The 27,169-nt window shown below is 42.6% G+C and overlaps 1 protein-coding gene across 2 annotated transcripts in view; it reads right to left on the bottom strand.

The window, feature by feature from the left end:
- Positions 1-26,860, bottom strand: part of EFCC1 (EF-hand and coiled-coil domain containing 1) — an 84,382-nt gene extending 57,522 nt beyond the window's left edge. The window contains exons 1-2 of one of the 2 annotated variants that reach the window (XM_073352223.2): positions 25,948-26,860; positions 23,051-23,460 (exon numbers count right to left, since the gene is read on the bottom strand). In XM_073352223.2, coding sequence (XP_073208324.1) covers positions 23,051-23,460; positions 25,948-26,670 — 1,133 coding nt within the window. In that variant the 5' untranslated portion in view covers positions 26,671-26,860. The remainder of the gene's footprint in view (positions 1-23,050; positions 23,461-25,947) is intronic. The other variant, XM_073352224.2, reaches the window with a different exon arrangement.
- Positions 26,861-27,169: the final 309 nt, after the last annotated feature.

Below are 27,169 nucleotides of genomic sequence, written 5' to 3'. Positions count from 1 at the left end.
GAATACTGAAAAATACTGTACATTTACTCCTGGGGGAATTCTGTGTCACTGCACATGCACATATTTAATGGGCCATGCATATTTTTAATTTTTTGCAGAAAATAGCTTCTGCTGAAAAGCTGCTGCAGTTCTGCCTTTTGCCCACCAGAGGGTGATGTGGTGCTAGAACAGAGCAGCTGCTCCTGGCCAGTTAGGGAAGAGAAAGAGCCTGCCTTCTTCACAGTGCCTGTCGGGCCAGGTCAGGAGACAGACATCGTGGAGCTGCTGGGGGGTCATACAGGGGCTCATAAGGGCTAATAGGGGACGACAGACTGGGGTGGGGGTTAAATGGGAGTGGAGGTGCAGGGCCATAGGGGGGAGGAAGGTGCAGGGCCACATGGGCAGAGGGGGATGGGGTGCAGGGCCACATAGGGATGGGGGGTGGCTGAGTGGGGGCACAGAGACATGGGGATGGGGAAGCAGTGGATGGACACATATAGATTGAAAGGGGGTGCAGGGCCACATGGGGACAGGGGCAGATGTGCCTGACTGAATGGGAGAGGCTAGGGGTCATCCAGGGTCTGCATGGGGGACACTCCCCAACAATCCCTCCCCTCCCCACGCAAAAACCTGTTCCATACTTTTTCCACCCATACCTAACAACCCTCCAAGTTCATATCCAGGCTCCTTCCCAGCAATTATTTCCCTCTCCCTTAGCTCCTCTGTTACCTCTGACTCCCCCAAACTTTTGCACTGCTTCTGAGGGGTATGGGAAATATGATTCTGTACTGTAGTTTAAATGAATTATTACTCAGAGTTCTGTATTAATATGCCTAGTAAGGAATCTATTTGTCAAAAAACATTTCCTGAATCTTTTTTATTGTCTGTGTTGTTTCAGACATTCTTGCTGACATTTATTTTGAAATAAATTACCAAAATAATTGAAAATGGTGTGATTATATTGTTGTTTTGACAAAATATGCAGAATTTTGCAGAATTTTAAAATATTGTGTGCAGAATTTTTAATTTTTTGGTGCAGAATTCCCCAAGGAGTATATATTGCAATCTTCCAGCAAAAGCATATGGTTTTATTTAATTTGTCTGGGTGTATGCCGTGAACATAACAGTCATAGCCAATGACCTTCAAATAACAAGTTTTTAACATAGAAAAGAATGTCATCGGTCCCCACAAGGAGTGAAATGGTTGTCTTAGCTCTAATGTAAAAAGTACTTGCAATGAAAACATTTTTTAAAATGTGAGGGAGGAAATAGGTACCTAAATATCTTTGAGGGTCTCAGCCTAAGTCTCTGCATCCTGCCCATCACATCCCACACCTTCATTCGTTCCCCTCTCTTCTGTCCAATTGACACTAATTTCTTTGGGAGTTATGCACGTAAATACCTTTGAGGAGCTGGGCCTTACACTCTATCAGTCTGGGAATCCTTTTGCCCTCTCAATTCCTCTAGAATGAAATAAGAAACACACTGTTGTGACTGCTCTGCCTCACGTGGAATACAGCATATTTTCCTGACTGAAATACAGAGCAAGCAAACATAAATGTTTTCAAACACCAGGCAACACACTCTGCAGATCATGATTAGAGATGGACCAGAACCTAAGTCCCAGATCCAGCTCCTTCTCTAACTGTGGGAAATTCTGAACTGGAGCCAAATTTCCTGGTTCAACCCCTTCTTTAGTTAAGACATGATAAGCCAAATTCATCCTTGGTAGAACTTCACTGGCTTCAGTAGATTTATAGCAGAAGTGAATTTGGCTTCTCATCTTAACTACTGTATGTTCTGCAGTGTGTTAAAGGGATAGAAAAAAATGTGAAGTAATCTGACACATTTATTCCAACAACACAGCTTTATACATTGTTTATTTAATGTATTACAGAAACTTCCTCCCTTTTGCAAACAAATAAATCTGTTTTAATGCATAATTCTTAATCCCCATTCACTATACATACTATAATTGCTCCTTTGGAACTGCAACTGTATGGACCTGGGGAAATTACAATCCTGATATAGCTTTCTGAAGGCAATGGAGTTACACCAAGCATATATTTGATCGATAGATTGTCAGCAGTTGCACATTTGCATTCTTAACATGCAGATGGTATATTGGGAAACATCAGTGTGGAAAATTTGAGAATCCAGATGAGTAGCAGTTACATGAGTCTCATTAGTCCACAATACATCTGGAGGATTAACAAATTTTTTTGAAGTCCAGACCATCAGCTAAACTGTACGTTAACAATTAGCAACACTACATTTGTCTAATTGGAAAAACAGGCTTTTTAAATTTTAAGAATAAACAAAAAGCTAAACCACCAACTTTTTCTTTTTCTTTTTTTTGTTTTGTTTTCTTGTTTCATAGCCCTCACCTTCGAACTGGCACCTAGTACGGTACATTTCAGGCTGGATCACATTTTCACTTATTACTTAAAATGCCATGGGAAAAGTCTATCATTCTAGCAGGCACTGCAGTGATACATATGTCCCAAAAACCCTGATAGGACTTCTGGCTTTGCAAATGGCCTTAATCAAAATCCCAAACCTGGAAAAGCTTGGTGTGGTTTGTTTAACATCACCATGAATAATAAAACTGAGTGTATTAGGAACTCTGCACAATGAACTGACAGATAAAATGCATAAGCCTCCCTTTAAAAATAACAGACCATTTAAAAGTTTCTCTGGAGCTCAGTTTTCTTCTTTGTGAGCTGCAAGAGCTGCTAAACATTTAATCTGAGCTACTGCAGAATTCTTAAGCCACTCTCCCTCTGATATGAGAACCTAATCAAAATTAGCCATCCCAGCTGCCAGTTTTAAAATTTTATTTCTGACCATTGTCCAGCTCCCTTTCAAAGAATGCTGGCTCTTCATTCCTCTGATATCCTCACCACTCTCCTTCCCCTTGACCACAAAATTAGGGTCTATGCTTTAGAGATGCAGGAGCTTTACAGGCTCTGGTTATTGTTATAAAGTGAAGGGAGTCTCTATTCCCACCAGGGCTCTTCAAACACCAGGCTCTGTGACAAGGAAACAAACAGCTGAGTGTTCTCTGTTGCCTCCAGATGGTGCCCCCCTTTTCTCAGCAGCCCCTTTTTTTGTTTTACACGGATTGTGCTGTTTCATCATTCATTCTGACTGTTTGATTTAAGTTTCCAGTCCTTAGGTCAAGAAAAGGCTGGCAAGGGAGGACGGATGAAAGAAAGTGGCACTTTGATGGCTTCTTTTTCACAGTAATGAGCCAAACTGCTCTTTCTTTCCCATCTCGTTTTCCACCCGCCTTCTCCCCCCCTCACCCTTTGGTGTTGCTGTATAGAAATAGTCAGTTCTGCTGTGCCTTCCTGTGATGACTAGATAACCTAGAACAGCGGTTCTCAAACTTTAGCAACCCGAGGACCCCCATTTTGATTTTTAAAATGTTGTGGACGCCCCTGCTCAGACCCTGCCCCTACTCCACCCTTTCCCACAAGGCCCGCCCCTCCTCTTCCCTGCCTCTTTCAGCCACTGCCCCTGAGCGTGCCCATCCCCAATCCTCACCCTCCCTCCCAGTGCCTCCTGCACACCACTGAAGAGCTGTTCCGTGTTGTGAAGGAGGCACTATGAGGGATGGGGAGGAGTTGATCAGTGGGGCTGGCGGTCCCAGACATGACTTGCGGACCCCCAGAAGTATCCTCGCAGACCCCCCCAGGGGTCCGCGGACCCGTTTGAGAAACCCTGACCCAGAAGGTTGCATGCTTCCTTGGTGGACTGTGCCTATAGAGTCATTGCTTTGTTTGGGGGTTATTTTCTGTTTGTTTTGGGGGTTTGTTGTTGTTCCCTGTGTATAATGATGGCTATATGCAGATTAATGGAATTAAAGTTTCTCCATGAGTATGTGCTGCAGCAAAACACTTTAGGGTTGCCAGGTATCCCGTTTTCAACCAGAACGCCTGGTCAAAAAGGGACCCTGGTGACTCCAGTCAGCACTGCTGACCAGGCAGCAAAAACTCCAGTTTGTGGCGTGGTGGGGCTAAGGCAGGCTGCCTGCCTGCCCTGGCTCTGCATGGCTCCTGGAAGTGGTGACATGTCCCTGCAGCCCAGTGCTCCGCGTGCTGCCCTGGCCCACAGGCGCCGCCCCTACAATTCCCATTGGCTAGGAACCGCTGCCTGCAGGCGAGGGTAGTGTGGAGCTGCCTGGCCACCCCTGCGTCTAGGGACTGCAGGGACATCTCACTGCTTCCAGGAGCTGCCTGAGGTAAGTGCTGTCTGGAGCCTGCACCCCTTACCCCCTCCTGTACCCCAACCCCCTGCCCCAGTCCAGGGAAAATGAGTGAGAGAGTGAGGGTGGAGGAGAATGAGTGACGGAGGGAGGGGGGATGGAGTGAGTGGGGGGTGGGGTCTCAGGGAAGAGGACAGGGCTGTGGGGAAGAGGGCAGGGCAAGGGTGCTCAATCAGAAAGTTGGCAACCTTCAAACACTTCCTGGTGACTTCTGCATTGTGATGGCTGTTAGCTATCAAAAACAAAGCTTCATTAGCTTAGCAAACTAGCTGAGCCTATAGTAAAGCTTCTGTAGAAAATTACTCTTTGTTTTAGTAGATCAGACAAATAATTGCTACACTTCCATCCTTAGCAATCTTTTATTTTGAAAAGAACACCTTAAGGTTGAGTCACAAGAGGAGGGGAAAATGGCATTTTAGCTTACAAATAACTTGGGTTTTACCAAGAGGATAAAAGGCTGGTTCATAATAATAAAACACTAATTTTTCAGAAATGGGGCATTGACCAATTAAGGTTTGATACCAGCAACCACTGGTTTTCAAATGTCAGAGATTTTTAATATTTCAGAGCAACTGCAATAAAACCACAGAGAAATCCTCTCTTCCAAGTCTGAAACACTGATACTGCCTCAGATTTACATAAAGGACAAATAAATGATGTGAATCCACAATGCTTTCAAGGCTTTTTAGCTTTGACAGTGGCTGCCTGATATGAATTGAATGATCCATGTGTGAGATAAAGAGTTCCAGCTGTATACCGAGGAACTGGAAGGGGTCTATGGCAAAACCAAAATTTTGTTTCAGAGCATCTTTTGGAACTAGAGAAGCTACCTCACAGCGCAGAGCTAGACACTGGGGTGAACAGAGGGGCATTCCAAGAGTTTAAAAAGTGTGTGCTTTAAGGCCCTGATGCAGCCCCACTGAAGTCAATGGAAAGACTCCTATTGACTTCAATGGGCTTTGGATCAGGCCCTATATCACCTGTGTAATGAAACTGGCTGGGATTGCTGGAAAAGCTTTTAGACAAAGCTCGCACTGCTCTGTTAATACAATTCCTGTGTGTGTACTATCTGACACAATGGCGGTCGGGGGGAGGGGTTTCCCAATCCATCTGGAAAGGATTCTGTGTGAGCCAAGTGACTGAAGCTGTGGGAATACTGCTGTAGCCCGAGCTTTAGTTAAGGATGAGTGAATACTTTATTTAGTATGGGATTATTTTGAATAGGTTTGGGTTTTCCCCCACAGATATTGGGTGTTTTTTCTTCTCTATGTTGTGTATATTGCTTCACTTCTTCGGTTTCTGAATCCCCTGCTTTTTTATACATACTAATTAATCATTTTTATAATTTATAGGAATAAACCTAACTTTTTAATTCTCTCTCCCCTCCACGCCCGCCAATCCACTGTTTATAGTTACAGTAGAGCAAAGAAGGAAGTACCCTATTGTGACCATCCTTATTACAGGCTATGATATCAACCTGCAAGCACCAGGGAAATCACTCTTAGCCCTGAGCAATATAGCTAAATAAAATAGGGGTTATTTTCTCATCAACCAGATTCCCTTTTCTACAGCTGGGTTTTTGGGTATCCCAGACCACTCCAGGACCCAACATACTATATATTTAAACACACAACTCTTACATATGCCCCTTTTTCCTTCACTTCTCAGAAATATATGTTAGAAATTGCAAAAATCTCATTGCCTGGAAATGAGATAAATCTTATCTCATGGCTGTATCATTTGAGGATTATATTCCATGGCTGTAACATCATAGCTGAAAACTTTGACTTTAAGTGAAAAATCTTGTGCCTTGCTTAAAATCTTAAAATGTCCTTCCAGTAAACAACCTGATTGTAAAAATGTCCTCTGCCCTTGGTCTCTAGTTTCCTATCACAATTCTGGTAACTTTTCTATACAGAGAGCAATACTATTTCTACTAGTACCTCCATAACAGCCTTATTTATAATACACTGTATGACACATAGTACATGTCACTTATTCTGTTTGGAAAAGGTTGCATCCACCATTTCTGTTACTCAGCGGAGGAGTGAGAAGGCGAGTGGGGGTGGGGTGAGGAGGCAAGCGGCTGGGGGAGGCCCTGGCGGAGGAATAAAGAGGCGAGCAGTGAGCCAGCAGCAGGGTGATGAGGCAGGCAGGGGGATCTGGCTGCGCGCAGGGGAGTGAGGTGGTGAGTGCTGAGCCACCAGCGAGCAGGAGTTCTCACGGCGGGCAGGGGGGTGTCTGTGGTGGGGGAGGGAGGCAGGACACAGGAGGTGGGCGGGGGGTGAGGAGGTGAGAGGCAGGTGGAGCCCCCCTTTGGGGAGGCTAGCCCCCGACTCCACCCCTTCTGCCCACGGTCCCCCCCGGCAGCTGGAGCCCCGAGAACCCCTGTGCCTGGAGCCACAAGCCCTCCTCCTGGAGATGCTCTGAGCACCTCCCTAGCTGGAGGAGCCCCAAGCTGGCCGAAGCCCCGAGACCCACACCCCCCAACACCTGCCCGGAGGAGCCCCAGGCCAGCCGCAGCCATGTGTCCGCTCTCTTCCCCTCCCCAGACCCAAGCCACCCAGATATGTTTTTCATTATTTTTTGGACTTCTGTTGTGTCAAAGCATTTTTAAATTTACTTCAGAATTGTTATACAGAGAACCACTTTTACCAAAAAACCAAAAGAATAAAAAGGACAAGAATGTGCAAAACACCTTATTTGTGTTTCTACTCTGTTAGGTCCAGTAAAGAATAGAGATAACTGTGTGTGATTTTTATTATTGAGTCTGAAAAAAAAACCCCAAACCTTACATAAATAAATTACACTGATTTGGATGTATACACGTGCATATTACTTTATTAGCTTTAGGAAAAATAAATAATTTTAGGGCAAAGTGTCAGTGTGGCCACCAGCAAGAGTTGGTGGCCACACTCTGAGGCCACCAAAAAGTTTGTTGCGAGAACCCCTGCACTAGAGCTAGGGTTTGGGTCAGTGCAGACCGGCCCACAGAGACATAAACAGCTTCCTGATGTCCCACCCCACCCTTCTTCACCATGGAAAATCAATGGAACTTGTACTCCTAAATTACTTAGGTGCTATGGATCATTATTCAAAGGAAAAAAATCATTCAATTCACTTTCATTTTCAAATCCCACTCTAAATATTTGCTGCCATGGAAGCTGGTGGAATAAGTGCTTTTTCTGTAAGGATTCCTGACATTTGCATAAGTCTTACCTGTGCTTTTCATTCATTCAGATTGTTTATATTTCAAAGGGTCACTCTCTAGTCTTTTAGTAAACAAAATGCTACCTAGGTCTGCCAGCTCCAGGAATACTGGAATATTTTACTCGAACCTCAACTCAAATCTTACTAAATTCTACTTTAAACTTGGCTGACCTTTCAGTAAGCACTACCGAATACCTCCAGTGTTCTGTGTTGTGAACTAATGCCAAGTATATATGATGGGGTCAAGTCAAGGGGAGAGAATAAAAGCTGAGCAGATGTGCTGCATGTGCCAGGTTTTCCAGTGTTATGACTAATGTGACATCACAAACCTTCACCAAAATTTTATGCTATGAAAAGAGACTCTTCATAAAACTAAGTATGGGGCCCTAATCTTGTTCTGTGGTTAGACTGAATGGTTTGGGGCACTTCCAATGCAATCTGATTCTTTACACTTGGCACCTCCTGTGTTAAATTGAATGATGTGTGATGCCAGTTTCCATTAGAAACTCGGGCACTCTTCAGAGCTTTTTCCACCAAAAAGACAGCATTGAAAAACGCCATCAATTAGCTTTGTACACATTTTTCAAGAGTTTTTAAGAACTCTGCTATGTGCATTGAGGTTCTTTCTTCCACAGAAATTTCCAAAGGGACCTCATCTTGGCCTCCAAGTTTGCATATGCAACTTACTTCCCACCTAAATTTTTGCATATGAAAGTTCATGTGAAAATATCATTTGCGAATTGGGTGTAGAGAGGAATCAAGGTCCTAGAACATAGATTTGCTGTGAGACATTGGACAAATCATTTTCTCTCTGTGCCTTAGTTTCCCCATCTATGAAATGGGGATAAATAATATCTAGTTCTCTCACTGGGATGCTGAAAGGCCACATTTATTAATTTTTGCAAACTGTTGTGAGATCCTCAGAAGGTGCTATAAAAGGGCAAAGTATTATTGGAAATGCATAGGTAAAGGGCTGATTTTTGTAGCCACAAACCAAAACCCAGGATTTATGCACAACAGAACTCCAGGATTATTTGATTTCTTTCACCAGATGTGGATCTGGATTTTGGAAATGTCATTCATCTGTATAATGGTCTCAGCCAAAATCCTGGATCCAACTCTGAACTTTGGAGTTTTGGAGTGTCTGCCTGTATCCGAATGTTTACAGTGTGAGATAATCTCTCAGGATGATGTGCAAAACCTCTAGCAGAGGTCATTTAATTAAAATGTTGCCCATAGGGTGTGGAATTTTTTTTAAAGTCTTTTGAGAGCAGAATTTTGTTTGAGTTGTGACTGCTTGAATAACTGCCAACAGCTATTGATGTAGATGACAAAGATTCAGATTTGTGGGGCAGTTTTACAGTTATCCACAAATCTGCTGAGTATCATAAATAAAAACCTGGGGGAAAAAAAACCACTGCAAAGCTAAAGCCCTACTATTCTGCACTGCAAGTAATATTTACACCTGTTACATAGATGAGATGCTTATTATAAACTTGGAAAAAAATACATGTAATTGAAAGTAAATAGAATAGAACCTGGCACTGAATTTGAGCAATGATCCTCTATTTGCTATCCTCAGTGCAGAGGAGACTGGAAATAAAATCAGAAGGCCAGCATGGAATATATTTGCTGTAATCCTACCCACATGTACTGCTAAATAACATTCCTGCTTCTCTGAAAATACAGAAATATTTGGTTTTATAAATGACGCACATTGGCTCACCTGCCCTAATCAGTTTAGAATCTTGGCAGCTTCAAGTCACATTGGAGCTGTTGTCTATTTGTATATCCAAAAATCTGTGGTTCGTTGCCATAATAACATCTCCTAAGACCATATAATCATTCTAAATAGACTAGGGGTGTTCAAGATCCTTTGCGACATATCAGCCCAGACTGGCCCAAAGATGGAGTCCAAACATATCTTTGACAGTGGTGAGTTTTCAGTATAGCTGGGTGGCTCAACTCCTATTTTTCCATTCGTGGATATTTTCCAATGCTTTTAGATAATTAAAAAATAATTTACTGGGGCAATTGATAGCATGAACATTATCAAAATACTGATCTAGGAATGCTAAAAGAGAGAAGAACATGTAATCAAGTAAAGGGCTAAATTAATTTCATTCTCTAGATAAAAGAACGAGGAGGACTTGTGGCACCTGAGAGACTAACACATTTATTTGGGCATAAGCTTTCATGGGCTAAAATCCGTTTCATCGGATGCATGCAGTGGAAAATACAGTAGGAAGATATATATATATATATACACAGAGAACATGAAAAAATGGAGGCTGCCATACCAGCTCTAATGAGACTAATCAGTTAAGGTGGGCTGTTATCCGCAGGAGAAAAAAAACTTTTGTAGTGAGAATCAGGATGGCCCATTTCAAACAGTTGACAAGAAGTTACCTAGGGAGGTGGTAGAATCTCCTTCCTTAGAAGTTTTTAAGGTCAGGCTTGACAAAGCCCTGGCTGGGATGATTTAATTGGGGATGGGTCCTGCTTTGAGCAGGGGGTTGGACTAGATGACCTCCTGAGGTCCCTTCCAACCCTGATATTCTATGATTCTAAGGTGTGGGTAACGGTAGGGGAAAAATTAGCATGGGGAAATAGTTTTTAGTTTGTGTAATGACTCATCCACTCCCAGTCTTTATTCAAGCCTAATTTAATGGTGTCCAGTTTGCAAATTAATTCCAGTTCTGCAGTTTCTCGTTGGAGTCTGTTTTTAAAGTTTTTTTGTTGAAGAATTTCGACTTTTAGGTCTGTAATTGAGTGTCCAGGGAGGTCGAAGTGTTCTCTGACTGGTTTTTGAATGTTATAATTCTTGACGTCTGATTTGTGTCCATTTATTCTTTTGCGTAGAGACTGACCAGTCTGGCCAAAGTACATGGCAAAGGGGCATTGCTGGCACATGATGGCATATATCACATTGGTAGATGTGCAGGTGAACGAGCCCCTGATGGTGTGGCTGACGTGATTAGGTCCTATGATGGTGTCCCTTGAATAGATATGTGGACAGAGCTGGCAACGGGCTTTGTTGCAGGGATTGGTTCCTGGGTTAGTGTTTTTGTTGTGTGGTTTCTGGTTGCTTCAGGTTGGGGGGCTGTCTGTAAGTGAGGACTGGCCTGTTTCCCAAGATCTGTGAGAGTGAGAGATCATCCTTCAGGATAGGTTGTAGATCCTTGATGATGCACTGGAGAGGTTTTAGTTGGGGGCTGAAGGTGACAGCTAGACATCAGGAATCATAACATTCAAAAACCAGTAGAAGAACACTTCAATCTCCCTGGTCACTCAATAACAGACCTAAAAGTGGCAATTCTTCAACAAAAATCTTCAAAAACAGACTCCAACATGAAACTGCAGAACTGGAATTAAATTGCAAACTGGACACCATCAGATTAGGCTTGAATAAAGGCTGGGAGGGAATGAATCATTACACAAACTAAAAACTATTTCCCCATGCTAATTTTTCCCCTACTCTTACTCATATCTTCTTGTCAACTGTTGAAAATGGGCCATCCTGATTCTCACTACAAAAGTTTTTTTTCTCCTGCTGATAACAGCCCACCTTAATTGATTAGTCTTGTTAGAGTTGGTATGGCAACCCCCATTTTTTCATGTTCTTTGTATACATATATCTTCCTACTGTATTTTCCACTGCATGCATCTGATGAAGTGGGTTTTAGCCCACGAAAGCTTATGCCCAAATAAATGTGTTAGTCTCTAAGGTGCCACAAGTACTCCTCATTCTTTTTGCTGATACAGACTAACACAGCTACCACTCTGAAACCATTCTCTAGATGGTTAAACTATAGTAGATTAAAGACTGAAGTGCAAACTCTGGCTACAGCAGAGGTGAAGCAAAAGATATGATCTACAAATCAAAAATCAACTAAAGTGTGTTTTTTCCCCCCTACAGTTTAGAATATGGTGTCTCTAGGTCATTCATTCCGAATGCATGACTTTGTCCTTCCATGCTTTTTTTTGGAATACAAAAAGGTCATATTTTTTTCTACAGTAACATCTGCAAGTCTCCCGTGAGCTATTCCAGGGTGACTTCATTCATTTTGTCATATTATTATGGTCCTCAGGGTGCATTCCTGCACATAAGGTCTCCTCCCCTGAAGAACAGTAATTCTTCCACATTATGAGGGCAGATTTTTTTCCCTTGTACAGAACAAATTATTTCAATCAATTCTAACATCTGGGCTATTAGTAACTTCCTGTAAACTACTGACTGTTTTTGCATCCTCCAGGCATTTCTGTGTTTAGGAGGATGGTCTGAGAAGCTGAGGGAAAGTAATATTTTTTTCTTTAAAATTCTCCTTCCCTTCATTCTTGTGAGATTGTGATTGAACACTCTGAAACAATTAACTCTCCCTTTTACACTTACTATAGAATAAAAAGGCTAAAAGAGTTGAGAATTCTTCAGCTGTGTGTCTTTCAGAACATGCAGTATCAATACTGGCTGATTTTCAAAGTGGCTTGGGTGAGCTGGGACCCAAAATCCCATCCACTATTATGAGAGATGATTTGTTAATTTATTAATTTTCTTAATGGGGCTTCAACGGGGTTGCCTAAGTCTTAAAGTTAAGCATGCGTTTAAGTATTTTGCTGAATCAGGACCACCATGCTCGGCTTGGCTCCTGTAGGATCCAGCCCTAGTACCTAGACTCTGCTTGGCATTCTGAATTTTATTCAAGCTCTGTTTGACAAGTAGAGAGCCAGAGAGATTCTGTCAAAAGAACCAGAAGTTCAAGATTAATGTGATGCTTTGAAGTGCATATCTAAAAGGTTTGCAACACTCACATTCGTTAAGTTTTTAGCACCACATCCTATTTTTCTTACTCATATGAGTAGTCCCAGTGAATTCAGTGGAGCTACTCACATGAATAAAGAAAGCAGGAATTGTCTGTTAGGTTTTATTCTCACTTTCTATATGTATCTGATGGGCGGACTAGTGCCATTTCTTTTCAGACTTGGTTCACAAGAATGAAAATCAAGAAATGATCCCTTTCTGAGAAGTGAGAAGTCCAAGTTTGATAGCCTATGAGAGACAGAGAAAGCATGCACCCATCAAATTGCAGAAGGGAATTCATTTGTTTCTTTTTATGTGTAAATGGACTGTTTAGGAAGCTGCTTATGATTTAAAGGGCAGCTGGTTTTGCTGGTGTAAACCAAATTGCATGGCTCCTGGCTTCAGAAAGTCTGCCAGTGGAAAGGCTGTGATGATACAAGGTGGCCACATCTCTCTGCTGGGGACTCCATAGGTAGTGGGGGAGGGTAATGCAGTTCAGAACTGGAGGTGTGCTGTCACTGGGGATGTGCCAGGGCAGCCTTGGGATGCACTGATGGAGTACATCTACATCCACCTCAGCGGGCAGGGTACCAATGGAGCTGCTGGCTGAAATTAAAGTTCGCCTCCCTGGAACAAATTTGACAGAGGCAGAAACATCACCTGGCCTGCTTTTGGACTAAATGAATTTTGTTAGAGAGGCTCTAGTTAATTAACCAATGAAATGCTGGAATCTGCTTTTAAAGATTTTGCACACAATAGATATGGCACATGCTATATGACAAAACTCATTCGGTCCTTTGGTCTGGATGATTTTTGTCTTTCCTCACCATTGTAATGCTCACAGGCGTTAATATTTCAGCAGCTGGAAAGTATTCATTGCAGTGGGGGTTGCTAAGTGACAGCTACAATGTGTGCAACAAAGAGTTCCTACTCAGACTTATGGAAAGAAGTTCTCAGGCTGTGCAGATGTAGGTCTGTTGGAATGAATAGGCAGCGTCCCTACGTGCAACACTGCTATTGTGCTCCCATTGAAAACTCATCAAATAGGGCAAGCTGGATAAAAAAAAGGAGGATTTAATGAGAAGCCCAGCAAAGTCTCCCAAGAATAGATGCTGTGTAACTAAATGTCCAGCACTGAAAAGCCTAAAGAGAACTAGATTTGGCTATATTTCAGCTATCAGATTAAATAGAGCAAGAGCAGCCTTCCTTTTGGACAGGCATTCTTCAGTGTTAATTTTAATGAATCTGGAGCAAAGGTTTTGCTGTTATTTGAAACAAACACATGTCAAAAGTACAGATAAACACTTTGTACATCCAAAACAAAACAACCTTTGCTGAAACAGATTCTATACATTTTATTTGATGTGAACAGACCTAAGTATGTTGAAATGGTTGTTTAAGCTTCTTTCTACTGGAGATGAATAATAATAGACCACCAGAAACCTATATGTCCCTTTTAAGGTGCCCTCTTGCCAGTATTACCCCAACCTGACCCTGTTTAGGAATGGTCAATGCACTGTAAGGAATCTTAGTCAGTCAAGGGACACATGCAAAGGTTTTCAGTTGTTAATACTTTTAATTTATTTAAGAACTTCATTTTCAAGTTCTCTTTTTTTTTGTTTCCAACTCTTAACATAACAAGTAACTAATTGCAACCTCCTGTTTACCCTGGGAACGTGCTTGGTGGGTGGGAGTTAAGAAGGAGAAGGTCAAAGCAATCACCTAGAACAATCTGGTTGACTGCTCTTACAGCTGATAGAGTGTCAATATTCAGGCAGCTGCTTCAGTCACAGTCTGTTTCACCATCCAAGAGTTCAGTTCCCAGGTTATCGTTGTTCTTCACCTATAAATGTTTCTCAGTTTAAATTAATAAACCTGTTCTATTACATTTTTGTAGGAATGGACCAAATGATGAGCCATTGCTACGGCCGACTGTCTGGCTAAGTGCTGAAGAAAAAGATTTTAAAGACCCCAAAGGCAAGCAATTTGAAGTTGTTACTCTCACAGAAACTGAAACCTGACCCCTCCTAGACCTTACACATATCTGTTAGGTGGTTTTAAGAATGCCTTAATATTACAGATGGGCCCAGGAAGGGCTGTTAAGATCTGGATGAGCGGGGGGCTGTTGTCAGAGTAAAGGTTAAATCAGAGCTGGGGCTCACTGGAATCTCACAAAATGTTTTTGTGGGATGCAGGGGTCCAAATTGCACAAGTCTCACAAAGTCAGTTGGTCTCATGCAATTTTAGCCTCATCTGAACAAAGCCCTGGAATGAAATCCCATAAATGCTTGATCTGCAGCCAAATTCCCCCTGCCCTGAAATTCAGAACCTCAGATCCAAGTGCCTTCAGTTTTGTCCCATCTCCACTTAATATTGTATGAACGTGGCCAAGTAGTGCATTAACTTTTTGAGGCTCTTCTGTTTTGTTTTTGTATTTAATTTCTTTAGAAACAAAGGAGAAAAACAAATATGAAAAAATGGCCAGGGCTTTTATCAGTTTGTGGATCTGAATATGCAGTCTAGTGAGCCCACAGTCTCCATTCAGATTTCATGCCCTCTCTAGAGGGGATTCCCATTAAACTGAGTTGAGAGGGCCCAGCATCTTGTAGGATTGGGACCATAAACAGTACATGTTTTTAAAAGTACACTTTTATAATAAGGAGGCTAGCTTTGATTATCTTCCCCTTTCAAATTTACCAGTCATTCAGGGCCTCCATATGGAGCTGACAGCAGGAACCTCAGTGCACATGTACAAGAGTGGCCATAAAATATTACTTTGCATTGAAAGACATGAAGCTGTCATTTGGGGATTGGTCCTGCTTTGAGCAGGGGGTTGGACTAGATGATCTCCTGTGGTCCCTTCCAACCCTGATATTCTATGATTCTATGATCTCCAACATCATTAAAACTTCTCAATTAAGAATTTCTGGAGTAACCTATTTGGCTGTAAAGGCTGCAATTTACAGTACTAGAGGAAACTGAATTCTATACATCAAGACAGTTGAAATATAAAAGGAAACGATACATTTGATTATATGAAGTGCTTTAACATGTTGGCATCCAAAGATCAGTGCAAATCTAGATTTTTTTTTAAACCTTACTGTACTATGACTTGCAAGGTACCATGATTTCCTCTCCCTCACCACATCTATGATATTTAGAAAATAATGATACAGTTTTGATTTGTTTATACTTGATAAACAATCTGATGTTTAAAGAATTTGTTTTGTAAAAGAAGGGAAATCATTTCAATAATTAGATATTGTCAGAGTTCCACACTTCTCTTGCACCTAGATATGTTTGTCAGCTCTCTCTTGCCAACCCACTGTGCTCTAACAGTGCAAAAGGAGTAATATAATGCACCTTAGCCCTGATCTGGCAGGTCTTAACACAAAATTGTCATTGACTTGAATGAAAAGTTTGCTTGAGTAAGGACTTCTGAATCAGTGAGTATGTTCTGTGATCCAACTATTTCCAGACATTGTCTCTGCTAGTACAGATGGTCCTTCCCCACCTGAGGATCGGAAACATGATGGCACAGTGCCCCAGGTGAAGGGGAAGGCTAGCTGTCTGTAAGTGGCAAGGTTCTTTCTGTGAAAGGCCAGGTACTTTTTCTCTACATTTAGATATACCCAAATCTTCTTCTTTTTTTGGGCAGGCTGGGGGGGAGGTTCTTGTGACATCTCTAGTATGACAACTACACAACAGAGCTGGTCGTAAATTTTCCAACAGAATGTTTTTCTGTCAGAAAATGCCTGTTTGTTGAAAGCAAATTGTTTTACATAAATGTGTTTACTTCGAGGAAAGTTTTCAAAAGAAAAATTGAAAAACATCTTGATAAGGTCAAACATTCCATATTGACCTTTTCAGAACAGAACATGTATATTTTCTGTTTTGAAATGACTTCTGTTATAAATGTAATATAAAAGAAATAAAAGTAAAAATTGGAACAAAACATTTTGATTGTATTGCAACAAAGCATTGCAATTGACCTATAACTATTTTTTTCTTCTGCAATCTCATTTTGTGGGGAATTTTGAAGCTTTTTGCTTTCATTTTATTTTGAAACAGAAAATGTTTCAAACTCATGGCACTCCCTGTGAAATGAAAAATCTGGTTCTGCCCAGTTGTACTATACAATCCATTTTAAATGTTTCCCAACACTGAATATTCCCTTTTTTTATCTTTGTAAAATGCTTATCATACCAGACAGGCACTATTAACTTTAAACAGCATGTTCCTAAAGCTCTTGTGCTGAAACTCTGCAGTTTAATTTCTTTCTATTAATATTAATTTTATTAAAATTGTGGAAAAGAGCTAAATATAAGCTCTGCATCAGTGTCTGGCTTGAAATAACACATTTACATATTGATACCATGAAAACACCTTTTTTGTGGGGGCAGGGAAAGTATTTTCTCTGTAGTATTTTCCCACCTTCACCTAATAGAAGCATTCTAAAACAGACCAGTAGGGGGAAATATTCCTTTCCTCCGCCTTCTTGGATCAGCATGTCTACTTTGGATTTACTTGGTCCATATTGAAAATTAGGGCAGGTCTACACTATGGGGTTACGTCGACCTAAGTTATACAACTCCAGCTACGTGAATAACATAGCTTGAGTCGACGTAGCTTAGGTCGACTTCTTGCGGTGTCTACACCGCATTGGGTTGACTTACCTTATGCTTCTTGTTCTGGTGGAGTACCAGAGTCAACTGGAGAGCGATCTGTGGTCGATTTAGCGGGACTTCACTAGACCTGCTAAATCGACCACTTGTGGATCGATCGTTGCAATGTCGATCCACGGTAAGTGTAGACATGCCCTTAGAAATGGAAAAGACCTATTACATTAGGTTCACCCTCCACAAAGTCAGGTTGTAGACTTATAGAAAGGGAAGATCCACACATCATCTTCGGATACTGTTGATATAAAATGTAACTATTTTGAAAAATCAGCACTGGTGAATATAAATCAGAGGAAAATGGCATCGTAAGCATCTATTTGTCAGATTTATATGTGTATGTGAATGGATGAAACAGACTACTGTGCAGTCCATACAGAAGAGATTTCTTGTTTAACGCATATAAATACTAAAGGATAATTAAATAATTGTGAATCAGGCCATGCATACTAGGAGCATAATTAGCATTGTCTGACCCCTTGCATTGACCTATATAACTAGCGTAGTGCTGGTTAGCACTGCTACAGTAAAAGCTCTGTCAACCATCTCCATTACTAACTCTGTTTCACTAAGATCAGTTTGGCCTTTGTTTTTGTTTCAAGTGGGATGAAAAAACAGTTTGTTTCCTCCTTGTCCCTCTGCTGCTTTAAGGAGAAAAACCTGTAATTTTTTCTCTAATCCATTTTAGCCAGTCCATAATCCCTACTGTGGATTGCTTCTTTTGGTGTTGCATTTTAGATGGTGGTTCAGTTTTTGTTTGTTTTAATACTCAATTCACTAACATTTTAAAATTCAGTACTGGACCTGTGCAGTAATTTTTTTCATTATGCACTATATGTATATATTGTAGCAAGTACATTACAAAATTGTTCCAAAAGATTTGCTTATTAAAGCCTCTAGGTCATACTCATATGATATGATAGGGACACATCTACAGTAGTCATGATGTGTTGAAGATGAATGTTATGACTTGACTTTTTCCTAAGGTTGGGGATGGTGTGGGGAGGGCGGGATGGTGTCTTTTAACTTAAAATGTCCTTGCTTTTAGTGAGTTTAATTCATTTTACTCTTTACAATTTTTGAATTTAATATACACTTTTTCTAGCCTCCATGCTCAAAGCTCTTTAAAGACTACCTGAGCTTTTTCTTTGAAGCTTGTTTTTTTGTTTTCTAAGTTAATTTAGTTCCCCAGATAGGGACCAGATTGATGCTGGAAAAGACAGGATTCTGCTTATCAACAGAACAAGGGCACCAGTAATGCAGGTCTCCCCACACACGCACCTCAGCCATGACTTGTTGGCCTCAAAACACTCACCCACATCAGTGGGATGAGTATATCAGGAAATTTTGTGACATTTGCAGGGGAGGGGTTCTGGAATTTATTTCAGTTGCTGCGAAAGGATTTTCTTACAATTCATAATGATTCTTTCCTAAAAACTTGTCTGAAAAATTTCAAATGTAACAGTTAATTAAAAAGACCCCTTTGGTATACGATCAGTTACACACACACACCTATGCACAGGCAACTATCCCCCTTCCTTTCACCCCCAGATCTGAGGCCAGTGAGCTGTGCAGAAGAGAGCTCATGCAAACCTTCCATAATGCCTCCCACAGCCACAGGGGCATTTATGTATTAACAAGAGTCCTGAAGGAGCTCAGATATCAAACTACAAAATTACACCCTAACTGTGGTGTGTAACCTATTGCTTAAATCAGCCTCTGTGCCTGATGACTGGAGGGTAGCTAATGTAACACTGACTTTTAAAAAGGGCTCCCAAGGTGATCTTAGCAATTACAGGCTGAAAAGCCTAACTTCAGTAGCAGGCAAATTAGTTATAACTTTAATAAATAACAGAATTATCAGACACACAGATAAACACAATTTGTTAAGAATCAGCAAAACTTTTGCAAAGGGAAATCATGCCTCACCAATCTTAAAATTCTATGGGGGAGTCAACAAGCATGTGGATATGGGTAATCTAGACTTTCAGAAAGCCTTTGACAAAAGCCTTGGGTGAGGGACCTTAAGGAAGCTAAGTAGCCACAGGATGAAAGGGAAGGTCCTCTTATGGATCAGTAACTTGTTAAAAGATAGGAAACAAAGGGTAGGAGTAAATGGTTAGTTTTTCACAATGGAAAGAGATGAACAGTGGGTTCCCCCAAGAATCTGTACTGGGACCTGTGCTGTTAACCATATTCACAGATGACTGGAAAAAGGGGTTAACAGTGAAGTGGCCATGTTAGCAGATGATACAAAATTACTGAAGATCGTTAAATCCAAAGTAGACTGTGAAGAATTATAGAGGGATCTCTCAAAACAGGATAACTGAGCAACAAAATGGCAGATGAAATTCAACATTGATTAAAGCACACTGGAAAAAATAATCCCAACTATACATATACAATGATGGGTTCTAAATTAGCTGTAACTACCCAAGAAAGAGATCTTGGAGTCACCATGTATATTCTTTGAAAACTAATGCTGCTGTGCACTGAGCAGTCAAAAAAGGCTAATAGTCTGTTAGGAACCATTCGGAAAGGAATAAAAATAAGACCATAAATATCATAATGTTACTATATAAATCCACCCATACTTTGAATACTGTGTCCAGTTCTGGTCGCCCCATCTGTAAAAGGACATGGCCACACTGGAAAAGGTTCAGAGAAGAGCAACAAAGATGATCCAGGGTATGGAACAGCTTCCATATGAGGAGAGATTAAAAAGATTAGGGCTGGAGAGAATTTTTTTTTTAACATGGGCAAAACATATTATCCTCCAATCTTGTTCTCTGAAATGGCTGAACCATTTTTGTTAAAACTTTGCTAAAAAAAAAAATTAATCTGGAGCAGTGGTCACCAACTGGTCAATCGCGATCGACTGGTCGATCCTAGAAACTCTCCCAGGCAATCGTGATCTCTGGCGGTGTAATGGGGCTGCTGCTAAGGCAGGCTCCCTGCCTGCCTGCCCCTATCCCACGCTGCTCCCAGAAGCTGCCAACACACCCCTGCGGCCCGGGGCGGGGAAAGGAGTCTCCATACGCTGCTCCTGCCTGCAAGCACCGTTACCGCAGCTCACATTAGTCGGGAATGGGGAACTGTGGCCAATGGGAGCTGCTGGGGCAATGCCTGCAGAGAGGGGCAGCGCGCGGAGCCATGTGCCCTCCCAGTCCCCCCCGGGGCCACAGAGGCACATCGGCCTTTCCAGGAGAGTCATGGGGCTGGGGCAGGCAGGGAGCCTGCCTTAGCCTTGCTGCACCACTGACCAGGAGCCACCCGAGGTAAGTGCTGCCTGGTGGGAGGACATACCCCAACCCCCAGCCCTGAGCTCCCTCCCAGAGCCAGCATCCCATACCCCCTCCTGCACCCCAACCCCCTGCCTCAGCCCTGATCCCACCAGAACAAGCATCCCACACCTCCTCCTGGACCCCAACACTCTGCCTGAGCCCAGAGCCCCCTCCTGCACTCAAATTTCCTCCCAGAGCTTGTACCCCTCACCCACTCCTGCACCCCTGCCCTAAGCTCAGTCCGGAGCCCCCTCCCACAGTTCGAACCCCTTGGCCACAGCCCAGAGCCTGCACCCCTCCCGAACCCCAACCCCCTGCCCCAGCCCGGTGAAAGTGAGTGAGGGTGGGGGAGAGTGAGCGATGGAGAGATGGGAGGATGGAGTGAGCAGGGCAGGGCTTTGGGGAAGGGGCGGGGCCTCGGGGAAGGGCCAGAGTAGATTCTGTGTTGCCCTTAAATTCAAAAAGTGGTCTTCAGTGTAAAAAGGTTGGAGACCACTGATCTGGAGGCAACCACCCAGTATGGAAAATTTCAGCTCAAAAGATTGAAGTCTGGCAAAATTATAAGCAACTAATACAGAGTCTTATAATGGAAAGTGTTGGGAAGTCTTAAGTATAACCAGTGCTACCAGCTCATCATCATCATTTCATTAATGGTGAAATCTAACAGAAAAATCTGTTAGACCAGCTGTTATTTTCAGAACCAAAGGTCAGCGCTCACTGAGCAAGTCTGGGCTGATGTTTCTTATTCATCTTTAACTAGCTCATTACCCTCTTCTCAAAAATGTGCTTTCATGCTCCATCAAACTTTGGAAGTGAGCTCTCACTGCATTGGCCAGTGGAGACTTTCTATTTCAGGCAGTAGAGAGAAGGCTTTATGGCTTATACAGGACTAGAGCTGGGTAAATAACAGATTTTTCAATTTGCTGGAAATTCCAAAAAACAAAAAAAAATATTTTGGGTAAAACCCAAAACTTAATTTTTTTGAAATTTTTGCGAATAAAAACATTTAAAAAATTGTTTCATTAACTGTTTTATTTTGATTTCAAGCATTTGTTTATAACTTTATACAAATGTTAAAAATAAAATTAAAGAAATCCAAAACAGTCATTTTTGAATGACATTTGTTTTGAAAATACCAAAATGAATTTCTTTTACCAAAATTATTCAGCAAAACTGACATGAATTCTTGAAATGCTTGGGTGTCACCAAATCTGTGGTTTTCACTGAAAAAAGTTTTAGTCAAAAAATTTCTCCCAGTTCTGTTCTGGACCCATTGCCAGCAAATCCCTGTGAGTAGCTGTCTTGGAAGTTACTTGCTCTTGATGGTATTTTAAAATGGTACAGCTATTTAATGAAATGCATTTATTTTCTGTAAACCCAAAGATATCAACATACACAATGCTCATAGAAAGACACCAGATAGAGTGATTATTTTTAGATACTTCCCCCACCCTATAAACACAATATAGTAGCTGTAACGCCACAAATAGCTCCTATAAGGAAACAGGAAATATCAGATTAAAAAGGGAAAAGCTGTTCTGAATAGTCAAAATATTAAAATAACAGTTTTAAATAAAGAATCAGGGAAAAAATTGAAAGAAAGTCAGTTTGCATATGAGTTACCTTTTTGTTATATGTCCGTCTAAATGTGTACATTAAGTCTATGCATCTAGCACTGACGCATGCAAAATTGCCAGCGACTTAAATAATCATCAATGAGTTCACTGAAAGTTTTGTCTGAGCAAGAACAGCAGGATTGGGTACTAAGTAAATTTGTGCACATTTTTTTCTGTTTTGGAGATATATTTATCCAAGCAGTTGTCCTAGTGGTTAAAGCACAAGGCTAGGAGTTGGAAGGCCTAGGTTCTGTTTCAGACTGTCACTAAATTACTGTGTGACTTGACTTAAGTTCTCTATGCCTCAGTTTCTTCATATGTAAAATAGGGATAGTCTTTGAAAAGACTTTGTGATCTATGTATGAAAACTGATACATGGTCTCACAAGTATATTGTCATAATTATGGGTGCTCACTTGGCATGCAGTAGGTATTCAATTAAACATTGCTCCTACTATTAATAAAACTGTGAAGTGGGCCACCTGATATATTAAGAACTGTAAGCCACAACTTTAACTGCTTGCTTATTTTTTCTTGCTTTTGGCTTCCTTTTGTCTTACCATCAATGGAAGGCTATGTAGTGGGTACAAGGCATGGAATCATTACCCATCATCTGTTTTGTTTTGAATTAGCTTCCTGTCTAATGGAGTAAAATACATTCCATCAATGAAAAATGATGGACATAAGTTACGCCACAGCTTAACATTGTAGGCCAGAATTTGGCCTTATGTATGGCACTTCTGAGCTGTTTGTCCAGGTGTCAGTTTAGACTGAGTGATGGAACATCATCTGTTCAGTTACTATTTTTATGTGTATCTAATTTAAGTAACAGGAACTAATCCAATTCAAATTAGTTATAGCAAAAAAAACCTTTGAGATGAAAAATGCAATATATAAAGGATTGAGTAAACAATGGCTTTTTAGGTTTATCTTGAGGTGTCACTACTCTAACTTTCATTGGTGGGTAAGTTATTTTGGGAGTCTTTCCACCTCACTGTAGGCCAAAACCAGTATTTCTTTCTCAGGCCAAACTCCGTGAAGGCATTGAGCTCTGCGAGGGACCCTTTCTAACAAAATGAATAGATAGCTCCTAATTCCTCTCCAACCACACTTTAGAAAATATCTTAGTAGATTCATTAATATAAGCATTTATTTTCTAGCCAGCTATGTTTAAATATGATTTGATACATTTATTTTGAATGGTATCAGACTTACCTATAGTACTGTAGTTCTGATTCTAGCTGCTGGATGTATATTTGCAAATGTGGCACTTTATTGGCTTTTGCTTCTAATTCCTTCACTTTGCCAAGACTGTTAAGGACTGCATGTCTAGCTTCTTCCACTTTCTTCCTCATTTCTGCCTGTTCCCTCTTCAGATTACGGTTGCAGTCTTCCAGGGTGACTATAGCTTCCTGGGAACTCCTCAGTTCTTTTTGCAGTTCTTGATTGAACCTAATTGCTTCTTCAATTTGTCCATCCCTGGAATTCCGGATTAGTTCCACCTCCTTTAGGACACTCTGAAGGCACTTGGTGGGCTGGGAGTGTTTGGGAGTTAACAGTCTCCTATTTCCTATAAAACAGGTCCCATCTTTCTTATGATTAGCATGGCTTTTCCACAGTCCTACCTACAATCAACAGGAGCAGAAAGAGGAACACAGATTAATTTATTTGAAAATAACTTAACATTTTAATCAAAGCTGAAAATGGGCAGATTTTTTTTACATATTTTCTTCACCTGGAGTAAACCTACCCTTAATTAGGAATCTACCTTTGGCCTACACAAAGTTCTGGGCACAATCCTTGGGTAATGCAATTATTTTCAAAATACATAATTTATGTAGAAAAATTGACTCATTAGAGGCACAGCAAACTTTGTCTCAAATGTTTTACATGTTCACATATTATTTTAATTTCATGTCTCCCCATTGTTTCAGTCAGTTCTTAGGGGCGCAACTAGCGTTTTGAGAAGCATACCACGACTTCTTTTAGGCATGTGGGCTATATGAATTAGCATGAAGCTGGTAATCAGTGGGTGTCCTGAGTTTTAATCCTAGTTCTTCCAGTAATTCACTCTGTGGCCCTGGGCCAGTAACTTCACCGTTTTGTCTCAGTTTTCCTATTTGTAAACCAGGGATAGTATTACTTCACTGGGATGTTGTGAAGATTTCATAGTTAATGTCAAATTAGATCTTCAAACATATATAAGCATTATCTGAATGCTAAGTATATTTATTAACTCAAGTTAACTAGTCACACCAAAAAAACCTGCATAAGTCAAGTTTCTAGGGCCTCACCCTTTCTATACTACTCCTTCATGCCAGAAATATTCTTTGTCTCCCTAGAGCAATCAAGCAATGCCTGCTATTAAAATCCTGTACTCTTTACTAATTGGAATCAATGAGTTCCGCCTGAGCAAGGACTGTGCACTGAGGCCCCAAAGTCAGTGGGGCTCTGCAAGAGTCTGCTCACCAGTTCAATTGTAGGAGTGGGGCCTAACTATGAACTCAAGAGGTTATCTGTGAGTCCCAAAACATTGCTTGCTCAATGAACTGCCTACTTGTTTTTCTCACAGGTAAAAATCCAAACATTCATATTTATTTATATTTTTTAAAATATCACATCCATTACTGATAAAACACTGACAAACCAAAGCCATATACAAGAAAAGAGTAAGATCAAAACACACCAAACGCTATAATGCACTAGCTTATAGTGCCTCATTAATAAATAGTAATACTGCAACAAAACATTTCCTCTAGAAAATTGTACGTAACCAAACTGGTTGTCTTAAACAAAAACCAGCAACAACACAAACACACAATACCCAGGAAGAAATAATGACAAATATCCAAGTTGCCATTTGTTTAGAAACAGAACTATTTATATTCAGTAATCTGGAACTAGATGGAACAGAACTCTCTGAATCATTCGGGTAAACATCATTAATATGTCAGATGTTCATTTTTTGAAAATCACAGCATCTTCATCTTCAATTTACATATAACACTGAAAAAGTATGAATGCCTTGATGGCTCAGGAAATAAACTGACTGAAAGGTCAAAAATCTTTTCCAGCAAGTAGCCCCAGCCAGGCCTGGATGAATATAAATTCTCCCACCTGCCTTTGAACTTTCACCCACATTTATTTCAATGGGCTTTTACTGGTCTAACTTTTTAAAATATGTTCCAGCAGCTTGTTGCACTGTGTAACCATTGGGAGTTTGAATGAACCTAACACCAAGATCCATTTTCTATGGCTTTTCATGACAAGCATTTGGAGGTAGGCAGAGCCCCTTCACCCAAAACTGAGGTGAGTGCAAATAGGTCACAAACTAATTAACAAAATGTTTGCTCTGAACACAAGCGTTAATGAGCTCCTTTAACCACTACTAGCTCCAGTGAGATTTACTTTCAGTTAACAAAAGTACTGTCCTGCTTTAGGTTAAATTTAAACCAACTTTTAATGCGCAGTTACAGTGACACCAGAAATGGAAGCCTCTCTCCCTTGTCCAGGAGTATTGATAGAAATGGATGCACTCTGTTTATCCGTTAATTAAATCTCTCCCCAAACATAGTAGCAATAATAATCCAACCTTTTTATAATCCAGTTACCCAACAATAACCTGATTAGATTTCCTGGAAATCTTTCATAGACCTAGTGGGGTGAGCGCAGAGTTTAACATGGTGCATTTCATATTCCCTTCTTTTAGCTCTTTCTCTCACACTCGGGAAGGACCTGGAGCAGCACGACCCCAGCTAGACAAATGCAGCTAGTGAATACATATTTTCCCTGCCCCGATTTACACTCCAAGGTGCCCCTGAAATCAGAGCAGCGTTCGGCTCTCAAACTTCTGCTGGTAGGAAGAAGGCGGGCAGGGCGCTGGACTGCCAGCGTGTAGGCGTGGCAGGGCTTGGGAACAGTGGGACCTGTCACCCTGCCTTTACAGGGACGTCTGCAGCTTTTGCTGCCCTAGGACAGTAGCTGCCGCTGACACTAACTCCATGTGTCAGTTTCCCAGGGTTGGTTTCGCTCTGGCCGCAGGCTGAGTCCCCGGAGCGGGGTCTGGCCAGTTCCCCCCGAGCGTGCACCGGCCCGTGCCCTTCCCCGCTCACCTGCAGCGCTAGGCACCTGGCGTCGCTGCTCTGCAGCGCTGCCCGCATGTCCTCCACCAGCTCCCGCAGGCTGCCGTTCTCCTCCTCCAGCTTCACGATCCGGTCTTCAGCCTGCTCCAGAGCCACGATCTCCTCGTAGCACTCCCTGGAGCAGGGGCCCGGCCGCCTGGCGTGCGGGGCCAGCCCCGGGGCGGCCGGGGGAGGAGAAGCCCCTCGGGGGCTGCCGCTTTTGAGGGCAGCAGCCCCCTGGCCCGCCTTGTCCCGTCGCCGCCGCAGCGGGCTGCGCAGCCGGATCTGGGTCTCGATGTGCTCGCTCTCCTTGCCCAGCGGCAGCCTGCCCACCGCCGGGCGCTGCGGCGCGCAGCCGGCCTTGGTGCTGAAGTAGCCGCAGAGCTTGGCGTGGAACTGGCGGAAAGTCAGCTCCGGGGCCAGGTCCTCCCAGAGGCCGGCGCACTCCTCCGGGTCGGCCGCCGCCTCCTCCGGGTCCGCCAGCCCCAGCACCTGGCAGAGGGTGCGGAAGTCCTCGCCGGGGATCCTGCCTTCCGCCTCGCAGTCCAGGTGGTGGAAGATCTCCTGCAAGTACTGGTCCAAGCCCGTGGCCAGCACGATGATCTCGTTCTCCACGCCCCGGTCCAGCCCGTAGTGATACGCCAGGGCGCTGACCAGCCACTGGGTCCGGCGGGCCGGCCGGCTGTAGGGGTCCCACGCGTCGAGGGGATCCATCTCTCACCCCGCCACCATGCTGCCCCTGCTGGCGCGCGGGAGTGTCCGGAGCCCTGCAGGCAGCTCCGCTCCCGCAAGCCCAGCGCGGGGTCAGAGCAGGGGCCAATGTCCGGCCGCGGGACGCGCCGCCCCCGTGAGCACGTGCGCGGAGATGTGCACAGGCTCCGGGGCTCAGGGAAGCTGCTGCCCTTTGCTCTCGGGCTCCGCTTCCCGCAAACCGTGCAGGAAAGGGACAGGGAGCGGAGCGGAGCGGCGGGTGGGGAAGCTAGAGGAGGGTGGGGGGAAGAGTGAATGAACACATCGTGGGGTGGGGGGCGGAGCAGATTGCGGGGTGCGTGGGGGGAGATGGCGCAGATGGGGAAGATGGAGCAGACGGGGGGATCGCGAGGGTGTATGGGGGAGATGGAGCAGATGGTGGGTGTCTGGGGGAGCCGGACGGGCAGGAAAAATCTGAATTACACTGAACTCCTCCTGGTCCTCCAACACTTTCCCCGGAACT

The sequence above is a fragment of the Lepidochelys kempii genome, chromosome 7, assembly GCF_965140285.1.
Source record: "Lepidochelys kempii isolate rLepKem1 chromosome 7, rLepKem1.hap1, whole genome shotgun sequence".
NCBI classification, from domain to species: domain Eukaryota; kingdom Metazoa; phylum Chordata; order Testudines; family Cheloniidae; genus Lepidochelys; species Lepidochelys kempii.
Note: the sequence above shows the minus strand (reverse complement) of the source record. Positions and strands in the feature narration are given on the sequence as shown.